Here is a 25845-nt window from a genome sequence, read left to right on the forward strand (position 1 = left end):
TCCTGATTCAGACGAGACAACTTTTTAACTGGAGAAAGCAATGGACATGAAGTTAAAAATTCCTTAATGAAGGATTTGCTTCTTACAAACATGCAGCTTTTCACTTTACGAAATGTTAACTGATGGACTGGAGTGGTGTGGATTACTTTTGGATTATGGTGATGTTTTTATCAGCTGTTTGGACTCTCATTCTGACGGCACCCATTCACTGCAGAGCATCCATTGGTGAGCAAGAGATGCAATGCTACATTTCTCCAAATCTGTTCCCATGAAGAAACAACCTCATCTACATTTCGGGTGGCCCGAGGGTGAGGACATTTTCAGCAAAGTTTCATTTTTGGTTGAACCATTCCTTTAATGATCTTATTTTAGTGTGAAATACAACCCTGACAGATTCTGTGAGATTCACCCCAACAGGCCAGTTCTACAGCTGCGCAATCACAAAACGTAAAATATGCTGTGCAACTTTTTTTTTTTAAACAAAATATCTGTTAAATAAGAGAAACAGGGCACAGAATCTTTCACTAAACTAACGACAAAAAACTCCTCAAACTAAATATTTAGGTGAAAGCCACTGTATATAGTATTACGGTAGTAACAGACAATACAGAACCCATTTTATGATAGTAATTAATGTCCTTAAGACATTTTGCTATAAAACTTTTGATCCTAAACTATGTACAGTACTAACTTGATTTACAGGACATATTCATAAAAATATACTGTGTGAAAAGGTACCATTGCATTGAAACTGGAGAATAATTTACAGTAAGTATTTGTACAATGGTCAACCTCACTGCAATGATATGTACAAGCTGAAACATTTCACCGTTTATGCATCCAAACCCAGAATCCTCAAAAATATCTTCTGTCAGAACAGAATTTTCATTTATAGGTGAACTTTTCCTTTAAGTAAAGAGACTAAACAAATTTGATATAATATGCATAATATAATAAATGAGGTCCACTTAAAGCTGCAGTGTGAAAGTTTCTGATTCTGAAATGTTTAGAAAAATTGATATAAGAGCGGTCACATGGACGATCAGCTCTCTTTTAATATTGTACTGTTCTACAGCACTATACGAGTACATTAAACGCCGCTTACACATCCCAGGACTCATCTGAAGTCATTCTGAGATCTAAAGTGAGAAAGTGACGGATGATTTTAACAACACAGCTGAAACTGAGCAGAACTGTGATGGAAGATGAGATGGGACAAGCAAACATCCGTGTTTGGTTTCTGTTAACTCTGTGCGAGTAATTAAGTCTCACATTTAGAATGGAAAATCGGTTTACTAAAACACTAAGAGCCTCTCATTTTCATCAATATGATGACATTGAAAGTGTTAAGCGTCCAGTCCTGAAGATGAGCTTTTTTGCTGTTACAATGCAATAAATAAAACCAGCTGAACACATGACTACAGTACACCTGAAGGAGTTTGGAGGAAAAAAACACCTGCATAGTATTTGAGGGGATCAGAGGGCTGCAGTGAGGCAGTGTGGGATGAATATCAGAAGCAGGCTCAGCACTATGTGTCACCTGTGGATGGACACACACCTGCCTCTGGATTACCTGAAGAAAAAAATAAAAGGTTTAAATGAGCAAAGCACAGATAATAACAAACACAAAAAATAAATAAATACAAACATATGCACATGCACACACATATATAAGGATATACATACATAAATAAAAAAATAAAAAAATAAAATAAAATAAAATAAAATATATATATATATATATATATATATATTAGATATTCAGTTATTTGCCAAGGCAACATATATCATTTTCTTTTAGATTAAGCTGAAGCACTAAATACAGACTGGACATAAAATAAAAACTAAAACTGATTATAATAAAATTTATAAAAATAAAATGCAAAATATAAAAAATATTTAAAAGAAATACAAAAATAAAATAATTTTAAACCTTAAATAATAGCATAAAAAAATAACACTAATAATAAAATGAGAAAAGTGCAAAAGTCGTTTACTAATTGTAACAAATTAAAATTAAATCTGAAATTATAAAAGTATAAAAACCATTTCAAAACATTAATAAAAACTGCAATAGTATATAAAAAAATACTAAAATATATATATATATATATAAGGAGAGATTAAAAATCTACTTAAAAATCTGGTTTAAAACACGTGTGTCACATTCTTGAATGTAATCTTTGATTCATGAGGTTTTCAAAACTTCTATAACATTTTTAAGTTTCCATTTAAGGACTGTAAAAATTTCCATGACTTTTCCATAAAACAAATATATATTATTAATCATTATCAATTATTTTTACTAATAAAAATAGAGAGACAAAAATAAAAGATTGTCAAATTACTAGACATTTAATTCTTGTAATGAGGTTTATTTTCTTTATCATGATATCAATATTTCTTGGTTGTTTTTGAATTTACACCACCCAAAAACATCAAAAATCTAATTTAATTAAATTACATTTACATTTAGTCATTTAGCAGATGCTTTTATCCAAGCGACTTACAAATGAGGACAATGAAAGCAATCAAAATCAACAAAAGAGCAATGATATACAAGTGCTATAACAAGTCTCAGTTAGCTTAACGCAGTTCACGTAGCAAGGTTTTTTTTAAATAATATAGTAAATAAAAAGAAAACAGATAGAATAGAAAAAGAAGAGCAAGCTAGTGTTAGGTCTTTCTTGCTTTTGTTAATTGTATAATAAATGAAAAGAAAACAGATTTATTTTTAAGAAAACAAGCAGCAAATGAATAGAGTGCAAGTCTAAAAGGGACAAGTGTTTTTTTTTTTTTAAATATGCATATTATTGAAACGATGCATTGAAGTCGTGCATTTTTAATGTATTGTTAAATAAATTAACAATTGTGGACAACAAATTACTGAATTTTCAAAAGAATAATTAAATAAAAATAATAAATATATCTCTCTCTCTTTTATATATATTTTTTTTAATGAATATTTATATATTTATATGTAATATCAATACATTTTAAATTTGATTTAAATCAAATTTTTGTTTTGTAAGACAAAAAATGCTGGATTTGTGAATCCTGAACATGAACCAAATCAGTTAAGAGTGGCTGCTATAAAACAGTTCCTGATAATATCATGTCAACAAAAATATTTTTGATTTGCATCTTACAAGTGCAGATAACAACCATAAACTTGATACCAATATGAAATATTACCTGGTGCAGGCGTGGCTGCTGTGGGGGGCGTGCGGGACTCGTCGTCGTCGCTGAAGCGGATGGCCGGCTGGCCGTCAGACTCCTGTCCGCTGATGCTCCGCAGCGCCAGGATACGATGGTGCAGGGCTGCAAAGAGCTGCGCAGCGTCCTTAGAGCTGGACTGAGAGATGAGATGAGATGAGACCAGCAACACAACACTGACTCAAATCAGCTGGGATGATATAATCATTCGGTGCATTCTCACAGATATGAGGAAGACTTTGACGCCCTGCTCCTCTGTGTCCATGGCTGTTATTCTGAGACTCTTCTCACTGGCTTTATCCACTTGCATCTGAGGCCAAAGCTTAGTGTTGAGGATCACTCGAAGACTTCCCTGAGTCCGCATGACTGCAAGCCAAAAACAAACACTGTGATCAGCTATCAGTAAACAAGAACACTACAGATTTTTCTTTTCTAAACAAGTGACTGAAAAAGGTGTGTTGTGCGATTTTTTGCTAATAATACAGGCTGTGAAAAATCAATGAACTGACCAGTATTTGTCCATTTTGAGATTGCTAGCATCAGTCACTAACTTGAGCACTCAAGGCAGATAAAACAAAAGTACTAGCACCCCCTTGTCGGTAACAAAATCCGCAAGTGGCCTCGTCTATAATGAAAATGTGCTGTTTTTAATGAGTTTTGTATAAACATTGCGTAAAACAAGCATCCAGTAAATCTTAGCTGTTGTGCATCTCATTGGCTCACTTTAAATAGTCTTGAAGTAATAGTTCATCTGATCCCAAATATGTAGTCAACATTTACTCTCCATCAGTTCAATTCAAACTCACGTGACTCTTCTTTTTTTCATCAAATTCAAAGAAATGTTTAAGCAGAAATTTGAAGCTTCTGTTTTCCATATAAACAAAAACAGAGTGATTCCGACACTACTGTTCTAAAGTTGGTGGTCAGAATTTTTAAGAAAGAAATATTTTATTCAGCAAAGATTATCGGACTGATCAAAAGTCACAGTATAGACAATCATAATGTCACAAACGAACCCGATTTCAAATAAATGCTGTTCTTTTGAACTTTCTTTTCATCATTAAATTTTAAAGTATATTCAAATAAAAAAACAGTTCCATTAAATTGTAATATTCCACAATATTACTGGTTTTGTGTTTTTGATCAAATAAATGCAGCCCTGGCGAGCATTAACGCTAGTGTATATTATATGACTTCAGAAGATGTGAAAGTTATATGCGCCATCTCTATGTTGATTTTTTTTGTTCCTGTTTTGATCTGACACTCTGCATGTGCTCTTTTTTGTGTGTTTCACAGAAGAAGAAAAAAATTACATTATGATTAAATGATTACAAAACTTTCACTTTTGGGGTGAACTTTTCCTTTTAATATCAATGACTGGCCACTCGGGCACTGGCCACTATCAAAACTCTATTCTATTCAAATTCACAGTAACATATTGAAGTGTGAAGGTTATACAACCAAGGCCTTCGATAACCTCTGCAGTGCATTACCCAGTCTGGACTGTAAGGTGCCGTCATCAGCGGACGCCATGTCATTGAGCCTGAGCACTCCACATCCTCTCTCCACCCATGACTGAGACGTCATCTCAAACACAAACAACTTACACTGCATCTGAAAACACACGGGAAAGAGCCTCATCTTCTCATGTGTTTCTGAAGCTCGCCTGTATGGATCAGATGTGTGAGCTGCTCTCACCTGCAGCACATTGCTCTCAGACTCCTCTCCTGTCCTGACCTCCACCTGCTCTAATAAACACTTCTGTGGTTTGTGTGCTTCGTGTCGCGCCGCCGACTCCTCCAGAGACTCTTTCATGTTGTCACCTACAGCACATTAAAACATAAATATGTATGTTTTTAGTGGCTAAGTTAAGCATACTGTGCTATTTTATTAACATCCTGCCACTTTTTTTACTTTTAAGACTCTGTGTAAGATAAAAAAAAATAAAAGTCACAAAAAACACATACTCTTCTCCACAGTTTGATCGTGTGAGGAGGAAATCTGGCTGAACAGGCCCATCTCTGACTGAGGCTCTTTGCTGCTCCCTGGAGGTTCAGTGCTGAATTTTGGCAGTGCCTATAAGCGTGCAATACATAAACATGTCAGGAACTGTGATCTATGATAACCTGACCATGCCAAATCATGACAGACATATCAAGGTTTAGAACAGAATTTACTGTTTTACCAAGACACGATCCAACATGTTCTGCCCAAAGACAAACTTCACGCTGTTGGCATCGCTGCTGTCAGGTTTTTGTGCACTATCAGAAACAATATTGATGCCAAGAAAAGTTACAAGTTTCTGCCTGAGGAGATCTGTAAAAATGTCTTTAAAAATTAACATGAACATTTCAGCTGCAGTACCTGGAAGTGATATACTGCAAAAAGTAATTTATTTCCTCTGAATCACCACTTTCGGATGAGAGACAGCTGTTGGCCACCTGCAGCAAATACAATTAAACTTTCAATCAACAAGACAAAACACCAACACAGAAGCGAAACCATTTTTACTAAATAAAGTCAGAACTTTAAAAAGATTTATTAGGAATTAGGGCTGGGCGATACAGGTAAATGATATCTTGATCTTTTTAAAATACCCTATGTTTAAAATACATTAAAGAGGATGAAATAATCATAAATGTAATAAAATAATATATCCTACATATTTGCACTGAAATGGTTTATTTTTGTCATTTAGTGGTTTTCAGCGTTAACCAATCACATCAACCAAACTGTATTGTCACTTACTGTAACCTAAACAGATCAAACTTTTATCATGTAAAAACTAAAACCAATTAAAATCATCAAGGCATCTCCTTCCCAACTGCTTTTTATTTAAATAACATGATGAAAAGTGATTAATTCATTATTATTTGTCATCTATATGAACCGTCATAATAATATAATATATCTTCTGCTCACCAAGGCTGCAATTATTTGACCAAAAACACAGTGAAAACAGTAATATTGTGAAATATTATTACAATTTAAAATAACTTTTTCTAACTGAATATTCCTGTGATCTAAGCTGAATTTTCAGCATAATTACTCCAATCTTCAGTGTCACAAGATCCTTCAGAAATCATTCTAATATGCTGCTGATTTGCTGTGCTGCATAATATTCTTGTGGAAATAGTGATAGAGACCTTTTTCGGAATTCTTTGTATTAAATATCTTTAAAGCGACTTTTGACTTATTTAATGCATTCCTGTTGAATAAGACGATTATCTTCTCAAAAAAAAAAAAAACTTACTGACCCCAAATTTTAACATGACATTAATGTTTTTAACTTATTCATGAAATGAACTAAAAAAAGTTTCCTATTGAAGTTTAAATAAGAGATGCTATTAAAACATTTGTCTGAATGCTTCCATACTCGCAGTAAAGACTAGGAAACTAAATAAATCCTTTCTTCATTTTTATATTGCCAGCAAAAAACTATACAGTAAATATTCAATGTATAACCCAGCCCCTAATCAGAATGAGACAATCACACAGAGAACATCAGACGCAGATGAATCAAACCTTTGCTCTGTCCCTCATATTCTGTCCAAACACAAAACTGCTCTCAATTGGGGCACCTTCAGTTTTGTCTTCTGTTTTGTGCCCAAAAGTGCTGTTGCTCTTTACCTTAAAAGAAATAACAAAAGCTCATTTAAGTTTAAAAGTGTGACCAGGCTGCTCATATCCTGTTCACTTTGCTATAGTTATGTGTCAGAGCTTCAACTAGAAATACGGGGTCAGCCAAACAAAATGAAGACATTCAGAACAAGATGATAAAGTATTTTCTGGAAGCCACAGTCATGTGAAATAAAACTAGACTTGTCTGGCATTTGGACCATAGCCCATGCTGCGTTCAAACATGCTTACATTTGTCAAATATAAAAAAAAAACAGAGCGCAAACATTACAGTTGCCCAAAATTCTGTCATCATTTACTCCTGTAAGAGTTTCTTTCTTCTGCTGAACACAAAAGAAGAAAGTGGGTAACCAAACAGTTTCTGGTCCCCATTGACTTCCATAGAATTATTTTTCCATACTATTCAATGGGAGCAGCTGTTTGGTTGCACACATTGTTCTAAATATCTTCTTGTATGTTCAGAAGAAGAAAAGAGAAAAAAAAAAGATAAGAACTCATACAGGTTTGGAACAACATGAGGGTGAGTAAAAGATGACAATTTTCATTTTTGGGTGAACTATCCCTTTAAGAGATTTTTGTGACAATAAATTCAAGTAGATAACAGTGCTGTCTAGGACATGGGTTGCTGTCGGTCACGTCTTACCGGTGACACGTCATTATCCTGTGTGCCAGCAGCAGACGTCTCTGAGTTACGTTCACATTCTGCTCCTCCATCTGAGAGGTTCTTCGCTCCGTTTGAACTGCTGTCGCTCGAGTCTGCTGAAACCACAGACTACAGCTTTTAGTTCAGGTTCTCCTTCAGCTGATCTGTTTGAGTTGATATTCATCATGTACTCACTATGGGTGAAACGATACACGTATTCATACTGAATATTTTCAGTACAGGTTTTTCAGTTCGGTGCGCATGTGTACGGAACAAATGTAGCATTGTTTTAAACAATGCACATGAGGAACTTTATTTGAAACTCCTAGTGTAATATGTCTTCGTTTTAATGAATCAATATCAATTCTTAAATCCCAAGACCGATCGTTTAGTCTATGCCGTTTCAGTTGATGCATGAATAAAACTTTAATGGACATACAGCTCATCTACTGTCCAATAACTGCCATAAGCTTTGTGTTTTTCATCTTTCAAATTCTGTCCAATTTATCAAGAAATTCAAACAATAAATGCCGTTCTGATGCTCTTTGATCGCAAAACAGCAGCGGAGTTTTAGTTTTATTAGTTTTATACTACTAGCACAAAATAGACATGAATGAACATATCACGTCTCATGTAATAGCTCAATCAGTGTTTCAACCATGGAAAGACATTGATAAAACAGCTTGTAAACAATGTGTCACATAGCATTGCCTCGGGCAAGCCATTCAGTGCCCACAGATGGTTAGTTCGCTACAGAAATGAACAGAAATGTATGCACTATATTAGCCTATATATTCACTATAGTTATGTTAACCTGGTAGTGATGTCTTGATTATGTAATGTATGTGTAAATAAATCTGTCATGACAACAAGATATGACAGACACTGTGTAAATGATTCTATTTCAACAACGAATTGGAGTAGAAACATCATTTTATAATTAGTTCATGTAAAAACTGGCAATTTACATGTTAACATACAGTTTTTTAAAAAAAATTTGAGTGCTGATTATTGTATCTTAAAACAAATATTAATTAAATGTAATAGTCTTGGCTCTGCTGTTAATTGTAACCTTTAATATTATAGTAATGTGCAAGTAATTGGGTTCCCTATACAGTTTATAACATTAACTTCATCCTTTATCATTATCCTTAAAGCTGCAGTCCGTAACTTTTTTTGGTTAAAAATGATCCGAAATCAATATTTGAGCAAGTACATAATCAGCCAGTGTTCAAAACTATCACCTTACTTTAAGCCCGATTCACAACGGTTAGCTTATAATAATGTTTTCTAATTTGAGTGGTACGGGTAGGTTTTCGCGGGAAATTCGAGCATGGCACTGCGTCATTACGTCACGTCTGTAAACATAAAGAAGTTGTCCCGGCTACTAGGCTATCGCATGTGAGGATCCTGCAGGTGGCGGATCATTTATAGCCTTTTCTCACAGCAGTCAGAATAATTAAATGTATCATTTTGATGGCGGATTGTAATCCAGAAAGGATTGTGTGTTTATGAAACACATGTGAATGAAATTAAATGCAGCTTTAAGATATTTTATTTTATTTAGAGACAGAACCACAATTTGTTCAGTAAACAACAGTTTAATAAAAAATAAAAAGAAGCAATTTTATGTTTATTTTTTTTCCCCTTGCTGTACCGAAGACATACCAAACTGTGACTTCAAAACTGATTTCAGCTTTAAGATATTTTATTTTATTTAGAGACAGAACCACAATTTGTTCAGTAAACAGTTTAATAAAAAATAAAAAGAAGCAATTTTATGTTTAGTTTTTTTCCCCTTGCTGTACCGAAGACATACCAAACTGTGACTTCAAAACTGATTTACATACCAAACCATCATCTTAGTGTACCCTAGCACTCACTGTTCTGTGGGGGGGATCGAGCCGGAGGGGGCTGCAGCACTGGAGGTCGCAGGATGCTGCGCTGGGCTTCTTTGGGTTTCGGGCTGGGGACACCTGAAACGAATCAATCAAAAGACATCTCTCAGGCCCTCTGAGGGTCTCTGGCACAGAAAGTTCAAATGGTGACCGTCTATGGAATCATGCAAATAAACAATCTTACGAAAGCACCACAACTGGACATTAATCAACAGACGGTTCAAAACAGCAGATGTTTGAACACTGACTCACCAGCGCTCGGCGCCTGGCCATGGATCAGAGTCGGGGGTTTCAGGCGAAACCCCACAGTTTTCTCTTCTGGGAGGAAGAAAAAAAGAAAAAAAATAGTAGTCAACACGAAACCAAAACTGACATTACTTACTTTTTTGATACAAAATATTAGTCTTGTGCAAAGGTTTGTAATAACTTGCCCCATTTCTGAAACAACTTATTTTTAATTCTGTCAAATACAGAGCACTTTTCTCAATCCAACCCAATTCCCAATGGATAAACTCCAGTCTTGATTTTTTTTCTTACTGAATATCCTGTTTCACTCATAAATGTCACATTATGAAAGTCAAACAGGCTGTGAATGTAATTTTTTACTGACTTACATAACGTGTGATTTGGTACAAGTTTGAAGCACATTGAGTCTCACCAGGTTCTGAGTCTGAGTTTTCGGTTGGTGACTGGCAGAAACTGGATGGCATGAAAACATTATTCTTAGAAACTGTAAAAAGGAAAAGAAAGAAACCGGGCTAAATAGAAGAAGTTCTAAATGTACTATAAAACCTGTAATTATCTTCCAGGTGAATTACCGAAATGAGTTGGTGGAAACTGTGTAAATGATGATGTTCTTCCTCTTTTGGCTGCAGGGTTGTAATCGCCATCTGCCGTATCAGAGTCTGGACAGAAACGGAAGGAAAAGTCCAGAAAAAGGGAAATTAAAAAACAAAATACATTTAAATTTTAAAGACACATGCATACATGAATTCTTCATACAGAAATCACGTCCTCATATATATATATATATATAGAGAGAGAGAGAGAGAGAGAGAAAGAGACAGACAGAGAGAGAGAGAGACAGAGAGACAGAGACAGAGACAGAGAGAGAGAGAGAGCTGTCAAGCACATTTCAAAGATGTTTTTCACCCCAAATTCAAAAGGAAAATTAATTACATTTATTATTTACTTAATTAATTACTTAATTAATAATGACTAAATGGCATGTTTATTAGATTTCTATGATCTGTAATAACATTTTCAATAACATTAACAATAACATTTTCATTACATAAACACTTTCCTTCTTAAATTGTAGTAACTGTATATGGCCTTATAGAATTAGATTCATTTATTTATTTTTTCATTTAATTTTAGCAAGTAATTACTTTTAATTTATTAAATCAAACACATTTTTGTGTGCTTAACTGTGCAATTATAAAAAATAAATAAATACCCAGGTCTCTTTTTCTTTATGACACAAGTGTTCCTCTATATTCTAATATGTCCCAAACATTTATTTGTGAAACTCATACTTTCAGTAATATTTTGGGTTGACTGCTAAAAAGACTGAAGCTCACCCTCTCCATCCTCTGAGCTGGATCCCTTTACATAAACACTTTCCTTCTTAAATTGTAGTAACTGTATATGGCTTTATAGAATTAGATTCATTTATTTATTTTTTCATTTAATTTTAGCAAGTAATTACTTTTAATTTATTAAATCAAACACATTTTTGTGTGCTTAACTGTGCAATTATAAAAATAAATAAATACCCAGGTCTCTTTTTCTTTATGACACAAGTGTTCCTCTATATTCTAATATGTCCCAAACATTTATTTGTGAAACTCATACTTTCAGTAATATTTTGGGTTGACTGCTAAAAAGACTGAAGCTCACCCTCTCCATCCTCTGAGCTGGATCCCTCTGCTGACCTCTGAGGATAGGATCAGTGTTTTAAGGCCAGTATTGAACAGATGTGACCCGAGTCATGCAGTAAGAAGTGAAGTGCTGGTCTTACCTTTTGTGCTTTATCTTTCTGACACACAAACACTGGAGGAGCAACAGCAGGTTTCTCTGCAAGTTGAAAAACAAGATTTGGTGTCATTGAGTGGACATGCTACAGCTAAGAATCTCATGTATCCTTGACAGAGAGAAAATAAATCCAAGACAGCAGATAAAGTGTGAGAAATGCATCAGATTATATACATCTATGTACAGTATCATTTAAAAATATATTAGAATTCATTCAAAACTGAGAAGTATAATTGCAATAGTTTTTAATAATTAAAACTGTCTATTTGAACCAAAAGTGTGATTTGTATATTTATTAGGGCTGTCAATTTGACATGCGAGTAGGATTAATTAAATTGTGGAATAAATAATACATTTTATTTAAATAGATGCAATGCTGTGAACTGTAGCCCAGTGATAGGCTGTTATATGTCCAATTATAGGGAAATAAAATACACAATATATTAATGTTTGAAGCTACTTTTTGTTTCATGTTTTGAGCTTGCACTTTCTGAACGGGTGCTTCTTTTTCTTAGATGAAATAATAGAAAGAAAGAATAGAAAGAAATCTCATTTTTGAAATCTGAAACCATTTATTGAACCTTAGACAAAATCTTAAAAAAATGTGCATATGTGTTTTTTTTGTTGAGTACCATATTAGATACAACAGTCTTTTCTGGCTTATATGATACAGCAGTATGATACAGTAGAATATGAATCACCCAAGAATAGACACCTCAAATTTATACAGAGGCCCAAACTGAGCAAAAATATGCAAGTCGGTACAGATGCCAATATTTATATGGCTAAGAAAGATGACATGCTTAGTTTTATGATCAAAGCTCTGTAGTTTCAAAACGTATAATGCAATGGAATACAATAAAAATTGAGACATGAACAAATAAATATTCACCAAAAGCCTGATTGATCATATATGATACTTATACATTTTTCTAGAAAATGTATGTATAATAAAGTAAACCTAAGCTGATTCAGTCCAAGAAGTGTAACAACATTAGATATTCTTATGTTTACTTTATAAAAATCTGTAAATATTTCACAGCGAAAAGACCACAAGCTGAATTCTTTTTATCAGGTAAAAACCTTTTAGTATAATTGTAAAAACATCCCCATGTTTTTCCAATTATACTAAAAGGTTTTTTACCTGATGATAAAGAATAAAGATTGTGTAAAGTAGATTATATACAACAGGTTTTTCAGCAACGTGTTGATCATTCAGTGTACTTAATATGGAAACATTCCCGTCTTCATTTCCTTGTGTCTATTTTTATGTTACCACGAGGAAGCCTGGGCTTACAGAGATGTGTGGCTGTCTATAATCTTACACCCCACACATGTGCTAGTTAATATCTCTGATGTCTAACGCAGACCATTTAATATCTACCAATGACTGTCCCAGTAACATCACTTAAGAAGTGCAGAAGAGATCATCTCCTCATCCGTTTGCCAACACAACTCACCGTCCTCATCTGCCATGCTGCTGTCTGATCCTCCGCAGGATGAAGTCAAGATCTTCTGTTTCCAACCATCAGAGACAAAACTCTAAATAAAATATGGTGGCTGTACAAAAACAAAAATTTTGTTAAATAAAAAAAAAGACCTGACAAGAAGTAGCCAAAACGACTGATTTACAAACCCGAACATTCGCATTAAAGCAACCGTTCTGCGATAGTTCTGAAACGGAATATTTGTATGTACTCAATAAACCTCATGCTTATACGCTTGTATGACTTGAATGAATCAGTTTTCAAGTTTAACTCACTGATTCAATGCTCCTGTCGTAGCAGTCTACAGCTCACTGGAGGGAAAGATTTTCAGTTAATGATGACTTCTTAAAATTGTCGTTTCTCACTCAAAGTTGCATAGTATACATTTATGGTCATTTTGAGTACAATAGAAATGCATTGTGCATGCACGTTTACAAACAACCTAAACATTAGGTGCTGTTTTTAACCAAATATCCAAAAATGTTACGTTAATATATGAGTTTGGACATTTTTATTTTTTGTTATATTGTTTTATATTTGTATATATACACACAATAAAATCAATAATTATTTAATTTGTAATAAAAAAAACATATCGTTATTTTTAATAGAAAACACACATATAGACTATACATATTATACTAATTTGATGTCCAGAGTCAAAAATGACTCGCCTTCAAAAGGCTACAACACAACAGCTTGTATATTTTAATTAATTAATTAAAAAATAAACTTTTATATTAAAAAAAATACATATTTTATTTTTTAACAGAATAATATGCACATAGGCTAAAGCACCTAACCTTTTAAAAACTGCTTGTAAATCTTTCATTACGCTTTATTATTACCATTTCTTAGATACAATCTTATTTCAAAATTCAATTAGCACATGTTTTGTATTTTATTTCGGAACTGACTGATCGTAAGTCTCATTGATCTGAGCTTATACACCTCAGTAAACAAAAAGCATTAATTATTACAACTCTCAATTCTGCACAAATTACAGCTGAACACATTAGACTAACGTACCTCTTAACTTAAAACGAAAACAGTTTAAATGTTAAAATTGACACTCCTGTCTCAAATGACCAGAAACCCACCAACATATAGACAGAAATACCTGCCTACGCGCTTATGAAGACAGCAGGAATAACAAATATGTCTGTAAATGATAAACACACTTCTGTGAGAGAGTATAAATATGTAAACATTAGTTCTGAGGCCGGTGCGTTCAAATGCCACGATAACATTTCATAATTAAATCAACTGAAATAAGCAAACACTCGTTCTGTCGGCTCCAGACAGTCTCACAAATCATAACATGATTGTTTGTACTTAATTAAAAAGAGCTTTACTGGTATTTCATGCACAAACATCTCTTACCCTCATCTGTCACCTCCGCCATTTTTCTTCCGCTGTCTACCCATAATCCTTTGCGCTCTACTGCGACGCCAGAGCGTAGACGGCTTGCGTTGCGTTGCGTTGCGTTGCGTTGCGTTGCGTTGCGTTGCGTTGCGTTGCGTTGCGTTGCGTTGCGTTGCGTTGCGTTGCGTTGCGTTTCGTTGCGTTGCGTTGCGTTGCGTTGCGTTGCGTTGCGTTGCGTTGCGTTGCGTTGCGTTGCGTTGCGTTGCGTTGCGTTGCGTTGCGTTGCGTTGCGTTGCGTTGCGTTGCGTTGCGTTGCGTTGCGTTGCGTTGCGTTGCGTTGATGTTTCTGTGGTCGTTTGTAGAATGCTGGACAAAACTATAGTTGACTTTGTTTGGAATTCTAAAAATCACTTAATTAAAAAAAAGTGTTATGTTAGCTGATCGGGCTATGGGGGGTTTTGAGTTAGTGGATTTTTCTACTCTTAATAATTCGTTTAAAGTTAAATGGATAAAAACATTTTTAAACAACCCCACATCCTGTTGGAATTTTATTCCAAATCATATATTTAATTCTGCTGGAGGTTTGCATTTTTTTTTTTATTGCGCCGCAACTTTGACGTCTCTAAAATACCTTTAAATTTCTCTTGTTTTCATAAACATGCTTTAATAAGTTGGTCACTTATACATAATTATAATTTTTCACCACATAGCTACTTTATTTGGAATAATAAAAATATTAGATATAAAAATAAATCTCTTTAGATTTGCCATTGAAGAGAATGTGCCATTGTGTTTGGTGCAATTCCCAATTGTATTGTACCTTTAGTAACTTTGTTAAAAAATATTTATATCCAAACTTTTCTGTAACCCCAAAAATTGTCTCTCTTTGAATTTAGACCCTTCTCACTGTAAATTTATTATTAATCTACTGCTATATCTTGCTAAATTTTACATTCATAAGTGTAAATTTTCAAAGAAAACTCCCTACTTTTTTATTTTCAGGAAAGATTTTGATGTGTATGTAAACTATTTAAGAAACTCTAATAATTCTATTGCGTGTAAGACTCTTTCATGGTGTAAGTCTTATAAGCTAACATAGTATGCTTTGGAGTATTGTTTGTAACCCTTATTGTCTTTTGTTCTTGTCTTTTTATTTGTTGTTCTTCTATTGCACAATAAAAAAATTTAAAAATGCTTGCGTTGCGTTCTCGAAGAGTAAAAACGTTCTGATATTTTACTAGAATAATAGACCTATATAATTATAATGCTATTTATTTATTTATTTTTTAATCATGAGAAGAATAAATGCAAGTTTTCCACAAATACAGGGTTAAGTAGTACCACCGGGTCAGAATGCAGTGTAGTTTATCTTTCGGCCACCAGAATGCAGTGTAAAACATGTGAAATATGGACTAAAAACACACACAAACCTGCTTATATTATTCATTTCATTACAGTACCAGCTTCAGTAATTCACCTGAGATAGCAACAATTTACTGAAATTTGAAAAATGATTATAAATACATACTAATTCATATGAAGATAGTGCTTATTTGCGTCCAAAATACATGTTTTTAAGTAAGACACATTTGTAATTCCCTTTGATACATGGTACACACTTTAGATAGTGCTATGAAAAGATATAAAAGTCTGTATGAAATCTTTATATTGCAGTGGTCATGTTTTAACACTGGCGTGTTGGTCATTCTGATCATCTAAATCATGATACATTGGCTCTCGGTTCCTATACAGACAATAATGCTGTACGATGAACACAACATCGAAGAATATGGACAGCACACCCAGTCCAAACTTTGTGGGGTCTCCAAATATAAACATCCATTTATCTGTCAAGGAAACACACAAATTAAAACAAATGTTTGAGTGCATTCTAATGTCTTTAAAGCATTGGCGTATAGCAAAGTGTTTGTGTGGTCTCACCGTTGTTATAGGCCTGAAGGAACATTTGAAGTAAACTGAAACTGCCCCCTGTGAAGTCCAGCAGCACATTCCCGATGCTCCATCCCTCTGTGCTCTGCCTGCGGTAGTTCATATAAGCCTACAAAATAATGCAGAATTACATAACACATTTTTGGGTAATGGAACTGGACTTGATGTCAAGAACATGTAAACAAACGATAATCAAGTTGTAATTACTTTAATTTAAACTTAAATAAAACATACACATAGGTGGCCACAAGTTTGGAATAATCACAATTTTTTTATGTTTATGGAAAAAATCTATTTATTTGGAAAAAATGTCAGTTTCAAAAACGCGGTATAAACAGTAATATTGTGAAATATTACTACAATTCAAAATAACTGTTTTCCGTTTGAATATATTTTCCAAAGTAATTTATTCCTGTGATGGCAAAGCTGAATTTTCTGAATTTTCATCTTCAGCAAATCAGCATATTAGAATGATTTCTGAAGGATCATGTGACACTGAAGACTGGAGTAATGTTGCTGAAAATCTAGCTTTGCATCACAAGAATAAATTACATTTTAAAATATATTCAGATAAAAAGCATTCAAATAAATTACATTTTTGATCAAATAAATGCAGCCTTGATGAGCATAAAATACATACTTCAAAAACATTAAAAATCTTAATTATTACAAGCCTTTGGCCACCAGTGTATGTTATAAATAAAATCCAATATACATACATATATATCATTTAATCTTTCATAATTTTTCCTATGCATCAAATTTGATCCAAATGTAACCATTTCTAATATTTTTCCCGATACAAATGATGTTACTCCAAAATTCAATCACAAATCTAAGCTTTGGGACACTTGGGTGCAGTTTCGTAGGACATTAGGAGGATTGCTTTTATCTACTGTTATAAACCACAAATATAACCAAGTGTACAAAACTGTTAAAAAGAGGAAGTGTGAAATCTATGTTTAGCATTCCAGTGAACTGCATCGAAGCCATTATTTTTAAAGGGATAGATCACTCAAATATGAACAATTCTGTCATTAGTTACTCACCCTCATACCATTCCAAGCCAACATGACTTTCTTTATTCCACTGAATACAAATCTCCCATGGCTCTCAAATTTCTTTCACACATGTGAAAATTCAGACATGGAGGCTAAAGACACATCAGGCCAAGTTTGATTCTCAAAACACACTGAATATTGGCAACTGAAAGCAAAAGATCTGAGTGCTAGAATACAGGGCGAACATTCTGAATATAATAAAATGTTGTTTTCAGTGTTTGCCCCAGTTCTCATGCACTTCCCTCATAAACATTTCCCTTCGGATTTCATTGGAACAAGGAAGTACTTTGGTCTGCACTTTTTCAAGTCAGGTTTGGAACGATATCAGGGTGGGTGAGTAAATGATAACATATGCATTTGGTGGTGTGAGATGGGAGAGTTGTACCTGAGGGATGTACTTTACAAGTGTGACACCCAGTTTAATGTAAGAGAAATAGTACAGATAATCCAGCCAGGAGATCTTCTGTGCCACAGCAACAAACAGGGAGACAAACGCAAAGGTCCAGCCAATCGCTAATAACCCAATGGCCACTTTGGAAACCTTTTGCCCTCCTCTCTATATAAATAAATGATTTTTAAAAAAGCAATTTAGGAAACAATGCAATTGTTATGTACTACTATTCAAAAGTTTGGGGTCAGTATGATGTTTTTAAGTTTTAAGTGAAACAACAAATTTCTAATGCTCACCAAATCTGCATTTATTTGATGAAAACCAGTAATTTTGTGAAATATTCTTCATGATCCTTCAGAAATCATTCTTATATGCTGATTTGCTGCTTAAGAAACATTTCTGATTATTATTAATGTTTTAAAAAAGCATCTACTTAAAACTTGTGGAACGTGACATTTTTTCAGGATTCTTTGATGAATGAAAAGCAGCATTTTTATTATTATTTTTTTCTTTTCAAAACTCATTTTTAAATTTAGTGCTGAATACTGAATAAAATAACAAATTTCCTTAAAAAAAATCTTACTGACCCCATACATTAAAATGTTATTATATGTGTGCGTGTATAACATTATCATTATTAAGACGATTTACACAGTAATGCTTCAACATTTACCTCATAGATGGCACACTGGCAGATATAGACGAGAGTGAGAAGTAATGCATGAAGACTGAAGAAGACGTCATTGGCATCGACAGGAATGACCCCATTTGGATCTTTCTTCAAGAACTCCTCCTATAGATGCACCATTTATCATCTCCATTCAAAATAAAACTCTATTAAACAAAAGCTAAAGACACCGCTTTAGCTCAGCTAGCACTAAATTAGTCCTTTAAATGTGTGATTTTTCTGCAGAAATACTTCTATCCCAGTAATGTCCCACACCACTGTCAGTAAAAAAGAATGCAGCAGAAGACTGGACTGAATAACTACAACCTGAAAGCTGTCGAGTGCACACACCTGCATATACGTCACCCAGAACAGGCCAATGTTGAACACACTGTAAGCGAAGAATCCAGTCAGGTTGAGAGCGAGGAAATCAAAACTGAGACCTACCACACTGCATGAAACAAAACATGCATGTTATTCATATATAGACGAGAGTGAGAAGTAATGCATGAAGACTGAAGAAGACGTCATTGGCATCGACAGGAATGACCCCATTTGGATCTTTCTTCAAGAACTCCTCCTATAGATGCACCATTTATCATCCCCATTCAAAATAAAACTCTATTAAACAAAAGCTAAAGACACCGCTTTAGCTCAGCAAGCACTAAATTAGTCCTTTAAATGTGTGATTTTTCTGCAGAAATACTTCTATCCCAGTAATGTCCCAGACCACTGTCAGTAAAAAAGAATGCAGCAGAAGACTGGACTGAATAACTACAACCTGAAAGCTGTCGAGTGCACACACCTGCATATACGTCACCCAGAACAGGCCAATGTTGAACACACTGTAAGCGAAGAATCCAGTCAGGTTGAGAGCGAGGAAATCAAAACTGAGACCTACCACACTGCATGAAACAAAACATGCATGTTATTCATAAGCTTTTTTTATTCAGTCTAAATCCTCGAGGCTCAAAGATCATCTCATACCTTCGTCGTTTCCAGTTCTCATACGCCTGCGGGTAGAACGACACAGACCAGGCCAGGAAGTAAATCCAGCCAATGATTTGGTTGATGATGAAAAGGATGTTGCTTCTGACAATCAGGAATCTGATTCGTGTTTCTAAGCTGGAAAAACAGAACACACATCTAACACACATCTAAAATAGTTTTTTTCGAAAAGTTATTAGAATATTATAGAGTTCAATTTAAAGGGACAATTGCTGGTCCCCATTGACGTCCATAGTATGAAAAAAATACTATGGATGTCAATGGGGACCAGAAACTCTTTGGTTACTCACATTCTTCAAAATATCATATTTTGTGTTCAGCAAAAGAAAGAAACCCATACAGGTTTAGAACAACTTGAGTGTGAGCAGACCTATCCCTTTAAATGTATTGGCATAGTGCTTTTAACAATAAATACAGTTCGCCTATTACTCAGCTGCCCACAAGCACCAGTGAAATCCCCTAAATTAAGGAACTAAATAAATAGAACAGGATTTGCAAGTGGCTGATGCAAATGTCTCCAAGTCTGGTTATAATGCATGCACAAGTGTTGCTTCATGCTATAACTGACAACAAAAAATATCAGCAGGAAGCTATAAGAGAGCATCGCTTTTTATCCAATACTGTTTAATTGGTGACAGATTAAGAAAATTTAGCTTACAACACACTTTTTTATGTGAGTGTCATTGCTGGAAAGGTAAGCAGTCACCTGACCAACCCCTTTTGCTTGCACTTCAAAAGATACAGATGAGTTTCCTGCCGGCACGACAACCTGTGCAAGAGGAGAGAGGACAAATATAGTTATCTAGCATTGCTTAATTTGACAGTGTTTTATATAATTTTTACAGTGTTTATTTGTCTGAAATTAATATAATTATTCATGTATAACTCAGGCTATAGATTGTAAATAGATGACACAGAAATTGAAATTGTATATATCTTATAAATATATATACAGGTGCATCTCAATAAATTAGAATGTCGTGGAAAAGTTCATTTATTTCAGTAATTCAACTCAAATTGTGAAACTTGTGTATTAAATAAATTCAATGCACACAGACTGAAGTAGTTTAAGTCTTTGGTTCTTTTAATTGTGATGATTTTGGCTCACATTTAACAAAAACCCACCAATTCACTATCTCAACAAATTAGAATATGGTGACATGCCAATCAGCTAATCAACTCAAAACACCTGCAAAGGTTTCCTGAGCCTTCAAAATGGTCTCTCCGTTTGGTTCACTAGGCTACAAGTATTCTAATTTTTGTTTCACAATTTGAGTTGAATTACTGAAATAAATCAAATTTATGATTCCACGACATTCTAATTTATTGAGATGCACCTGTATATATGAGATGTTATGATATATGATGACTTAGGGCTGGACAATAATTCAATATCAATATGTATCGCGATATAATTTTTTTCAATAACGGTGATATGATTTTTAAACACATTTCCGATATTTCGATATACATTACCAGTGTTTCCCATACATTGATTTATTTGTGGCGTTTGACTTCGTTGAATAAACATGAGCACTGCACGTTTCAAAATCATAACGCGTCGCGGGTGTTTTATATGAATGTATCTCTGAAGGGAACCAACTGTCTTCAGAATAGTTTAGACTGTATTTTTATCTGATAAAGTAGCGTTCATGAGCGGAGCTGCTTTGTTTGCAAATATTATAAATCCAAACATTATAAATAAGATTATAAGCTCCAGTCCAGAATTTGACATGAAAGCAAGCATCAAAACATACTAATTCCTATTAGACCAAACTGTAATAACAACAGAATCTTTGTATTTAACATCAACTTTTGACTATGATTAAGTCAGACGGGTGTATTAAAATCTGAAAGGTTGAAATAGGTGCACATACCTCACCAGGCAGTAGAATTATTGAAGAGACATTTTTTGATTTATACGTGATATTGAAATAAAGCGTTACAGACGTGTTCAATGGTGAACTGTGAATGTAAACACATAAAAGCCCAGTTATATTTAAATGATTCCCAAACCATATAGTTAATCTTTACATAGAGACTATGAATAATCAGATCATGGCTTACAATCGCACCTCAGTGTAATAGTGATGTTTTCTGAAGATTGTTCCGGTAGATTCACTGTTGCTGGAGCTTTGATAGTCACTTCTGCATCTGTAAATATAATGATATTAACTTTTCCCTGTTCTTCTCTTTGTTATCTTTTATTTGTGTATATTTAAAACAGCATACATACCAGCTAACGCCGTGTGCGCACAGGCAGACAGTGTTATGAGCAACAGTAAGACAGCTTGCTTCATCTTGACATTATATTTATAATCCCACACGAGTGCAATTACTGTTCACTCAAGAGCTCTCATTAAAAACAAAGCGAATATGCGTCCTAACACGCCAAGCGTTAACTCTATTACAGAGGAAACTGATGATCTCAGTCTGTACTTCCGCATGCATTCGACATTTTGGATCACATGACACGGGTCAGCTGACTTCGCTCGACCAATCATATGTATATATGCTGCCTCGTGTACTGGCCCCCTCTGAAACATTGTTGGCCACCCAGATGTTTTTTGCGGTCTAATTGTTTTCGTACTAGTCAGTTTATGACTCAGTGTTGCCAACTTAGCAATTTTGTTGCTAGATTTAGCAACTTTTCAGACTACCCTAGCAACTTTTTTTCAAAAAGCACCTAGCAACAAATTTAGCTATTTTTAAAAAAGTATTTGGCAATTTTTAGCAACTTTTGTAAAGTGACTCAAATGATAAAAAAGACACATCTTTTCAACTAAATTACACAAAAAGAGGAAACCATTGAACAGCTAGCCAGCCAAGCAGCACATCAACCGGGATGCCGAACAGTACAAAAATCAAATGTGCATTAAGTTGCTAGTTCCAATTGGTCAATAATAAATGCACATTTATGATACAGCATGTTATCAGCTTGTATATATAATTGTTGTTCAGTTAGGTACACTGTAAGGCAAGGCAAGGCAAGTTTATTTGTATAGCACATTTCATACACAATGGTAATTCAAAGTGCTTTACATAAAATAAAATAAAAACAATAATCACAACAATAAAACAAGGAATTTTAAAACTTTATATATATAAACATTACATTGTGTCCTATTTTTACAGACTTTTGTGTAGCACACTAACTAACTACCAGTTCACTGCTTAAAACTATAATGGTTAAGAATGTGCAGTTCTACTAGTTAATAAGAAAATACATCAAATGTTTAACTGTTCAATAATTCAATGTTGTAAAAAAATCCAATCATAAAGATTTATTTATTTTATTTACTTAGTCATTTAGCAGACGCTTTTATCCAAGAAAACGATTATACGTATAATATAGTGCAATCAGTTCGGACATCGCACAGTGCTCTACAGTTAGTTTTTCTAGTTTTTCTACACTGTAAGAAAAAACGTGGAAAAACTGAAAAGGTACTAGTCATTTTCTGCCAGGATGTTATCCAGTAAGTTGTAACCTTAAAACACAAAATGCAATGTGGAATTCAAAACACAGGTAAAACACCTGTAAAAAATACATACGTAGTGTCCCTTCATATATAAACATTACATTGTGTCCTATTTTTACAGACTTTTGTGTAGCACACTAACTAACTACCAGTTCACTGCTTAAAACTATAATGGTTAAGAATGTGCAGTTCTACTAGTTAATAAGAAAATACATCAAATGTTTAACTGTTCAATAATTCAATGTTGTAAAAAAATCCAATCATAAAGATTTATTTATTTTATTTACTTAGTCATTTAGCAGACGCTTTTATCCAAAGCGACTTACAAATGAGTTAGAGGGTCAAGTAAAGGTGGAACAGATGTGTTTTTAGCCGTGTGCTACTTATGTTACTTTTACAAATTAAAATATTTTTATGAACAAATAATATTAAAAAAAATATTTTTCACTGAGATTTGAGTAATCTCGTTGTGTATTCTACGTAAAAACGCTGTTTTGTGTCATGGTTTTGCAATGACGTCATCACGCAATGACATCACAATGCCATTTAGCAACTTTTAGCAACAAATCAATCTGCCTTTAGCAACTTCCCCTGAAAATTAGTTGGCAACACTGATGACGGTTAGTCACAGGCATCGGATGAAATGAGAAACTTCATCACATTACATTATCAATTGATTTGTTAAATCAAATGAAAAATAGTGTGTCTGATTGGTCCAGACGCTACAATGCCATAAAACTAGCCAGCTAAACCAGTACCGACAGTGTCATGTAAACATGGCTGAAGTAGAAAAAAAAAGGAACAGACAAACCGATTCAATTGAGTGAGTCATTTACGCTGGAACTAGCTGATCGCGAATCATTTGAATCAGATCGGGACTTTGGAGTAGAGGCCTGCGCGGGACTGTTTTCTTAATCCTGCTCCCACTGAATTTCTGACCCGGTTTAGTGCCGAAATTTGCACCCTGCCAGATTATGCACCCCCTAGTATTGGTAGGTTTAGGAGTAGGTGTGGGGGAGGGGTTAGGATTAGGGGTGGGGTTGGGATTAGTCAATCAGGTAGCGACTTCAACTAGGGGGTGCATAATCTGGCAGGGGTGCAGAATTCGGCACAACACCGGTCCCCACCCGCTCCTGCAAGCATTCTAAAGGCCCTTTCACACAGGACGCGGCAAGCGGTGAAATCGCCGCTCGGCTGGCGCTTTTGTGCAGTTGAGGCGGTGGTCGCGTTTCGGTCTCAGAGCGGACATTGCCATAGTTACAATTGTCAACATCACCTTTGTATTTACTAAAAACTAAATAAAATATAACGGAAATTTGTGTTTGTGTCATTCTGCCATTAATTGTTGTCATTATTTATTTTTAACCTTTTTTTTCCCGTTTGGCACAAGTGAAGTTGTTTTTGATGATTTGCCTAAAGAGCATACCTGTGAGGTTACGACTGAATGAAATATAATTTTATTTATGCTTCTGTATGAAATTTTAGATGGGTCATACAGTTCTGGGAAATCTAGGCTATTACATTTAAAACAAACTTCTCCTCTATTTTTTCAATAGGCAGTTCAGTTCAATGTTCACTGATTGGTTGAAACCGACGCAGCTGCCGTTGCCGCTCACAAAAAAGATAAAATATTTTTATCTTTGGCGGCGCGGGATTTTGGGTACACAAGCACCGATTGCGCTCCGCCTCCGCACCGCCAGCGAAACCGCCCGCGTTTTGCCGCTTTCCGCATGTCTCCCATTGAGAATGAACTAGACACTCGCGACTGCCGCATTTGTGTTTGTGTCATTCTGCCATTAATTGTTGTCATTATTTATTTTTAACCTTTTTTTTCCCGTTTGGCACAAGTGAAGTTGTTTTTGATGATTTGCCTAAAGAGCATGCCTGTGAGGTTACGACTGAATGAAATATAATTTTATTTATGCTTCTGTATGAAATTTTAGATGGGTCATACAGTTCTGGGAAATCTAGGCTATTACACTTAAAACAAACTTCTCCTCTATTTTTTCAATAGGCAGTTCAGTTCAATGTTCACTGATTGGTTGAAACCGACGCAGCTGCCGTTGCCGCTCACAAAAAAGATCAAATATTTTTATCTTTGGCGGCGCCTGCCGCGAAGCGCCGTGCCCGTGGAAGCGGCAGGATTTTGGGTACACAAGCACCGATTGCGCTCCGCCTCCGCACCGCCAGCGAAACCGCCCGCGTTTTGCCGCTTTCCGCATGTCTCCCACTGAGAATGAACTAGACACTCGCGACTGCCGCATACCGTGTGAAAGGGCCTTAATACTTTATATTATTATCTCGCAACAGGGAGCCACTATGCAGGATATTTAAATAGCTTTTGAATGAGCACTCGCTGTTTACTTTCACTTTCGATTTTGCGATCTCCCACACTCTGTGTAAAGCAAGCACATCATACAAGATAAGATCATTATTAATGAGCTCAGGATCTGTTGAGCAGCAAATCCTCCAGCATGATCTTGTCAGTCATCTCTCCTAACTCTTGACCCAGTCAAATCTGACTCTTGCAGCTGCTGTTGGATGCAGGGTTGTCAAGTCCTTGTTTTTTCGACGGAATTAAGCTGCTTTTAAACTTTTGCCATGGGCTGATTTTCCCTCGTGGGTTAAAGGTTTAAAATATTGCATATATTACATTTGACCGAAATGCTTGTATTGAAACATTTAGCATTCTATGTATGAAAAAACTGTGGTAAAGGTAAAACCGCCCACTCCCGTGAGATTTCTGTTGGGTCCCGTGGGACCCGCAGGATCTCAGTCCCAATGCAGCCAAAGTCCCTTTAAGGCAAGTCATGTCACTCGGAGGCCATCTTTGAAACGCCTCTTGGGCATGCAAGTGCAAATCCTATCTCTTTGAATTTGGAAACATCAAATTTCTAGATCCGCCAGTGCGCATGCGCAGTCCTAGGCGCACGTCTCAGAACGCTGACTGTTTTTCTGGCAACCGGGACTTCTAACAGTAGCTGCAGTGATGCGCTGACATTAC

General features: G+C 35.0%; 2 protein-coding genes across 5 annotated transcripts; both read right to left on the reverse strand.

Annotated features, from left to right (window-relative positions):
• Nucleotides 1-224: 224 nt before the first annotated feature.
• Nucleotides 225-14353, reverse strand: LOC107597153 (ran-binding protein 3-like). 4 transcript variants are annotated; one of them, XM_016288102.1, is made up of 19 exons: nt 14304-14336; nt 13196-13231; nt 12894-12993; nt 11420-11475; nt 11299-11335; nt 10215-10301; nt 10055-10126; nt 9649-9714; nt 9382-9474; nt 7499-7614; nt 6742-6846; nt 5581-5657; nt 5402-5477; nt 5184-5292; nt 4915-5039; nt 4710-4830; nt 3440-3582; nt 3196-3355; nt 225-1573 (listed from the first exon to the last, which is right to left on the reverse strand). In XM_016288102.1, exons 3-19 carry the CDS (start codon nt 12907-12909, stop codon nt 1530-1532), a joined length of 1503 nt encoding a protein of 500 aa, XP_016143588.1. In that variant the 5' UTR covers nt 12910-12993; nt 13196-13231; nt 14304-14336; the 3' UTR covers nt 225-1529. The 4 variants fall into 4 exon arrangements, with proteins under 4 accessions (XP_016143588.1, XP_016143586.1, XP_016143585.1 ...); XM_016288100.1 differs by lacking the exon at nt 13196-13231 and having other exon boundaries at nt 7499-7611; nt 12894-12975; nt 14304-14353; XM_016288099.1 differs by lacking the exon at nt 13196-13231 and having other exon boundaries at nt 12894-12975; nt 14304-14353.
• A 1218-nt stretch (nt 14354-15571) lies between these two features.
• On the reverse strand, nt 15572-21818 carry LOC107597154 (cystinosin-like). The gene is made up of 10 exons (XM_016288103.1): nt 21599-21818; nt 21438-21516; nt 21240-21327; nt 20028-20131; nt 19342-19479; nt 19160-19259; nt 18361-18480; nt 17682-17852; nt 16227-16344; nt 15572-16132 (listed from the first exon to the last, which is right to left on the reverse strand). The coding sequence occupies exons 1-10, from the start codon at nt 21660-21662 to the stop codon at nt 15963-15965; spliced, it is 1152 nt and encodes a 383-aa protein (XP_016143589.1). The 5' UTR covers nt 21663-21818; the 3' UTR covers nt 15572-15962.
• Between the last annotated feature and the right edge of the window lie 4027 nt (nt 21819-25845).

Source organism: Sinocyclocheilus grahami, unplaced genomic scaffold (assembly GCF_001515645.1).
Source record: "Sinocyclocheilus grahami isolate Dianchi unplaced genomic scaffold, SAMN03320097.WGS_v1.1 scaffold229.1, whole genome shotgun sequence".
Taxonomy (NCBI): Eukaryota; Metazoa; Chordata; class Actinopteri; order Cypriniformes; family Cyprinidae; genus Sinocyclocheilus; species Sinocyclocheilus grahami.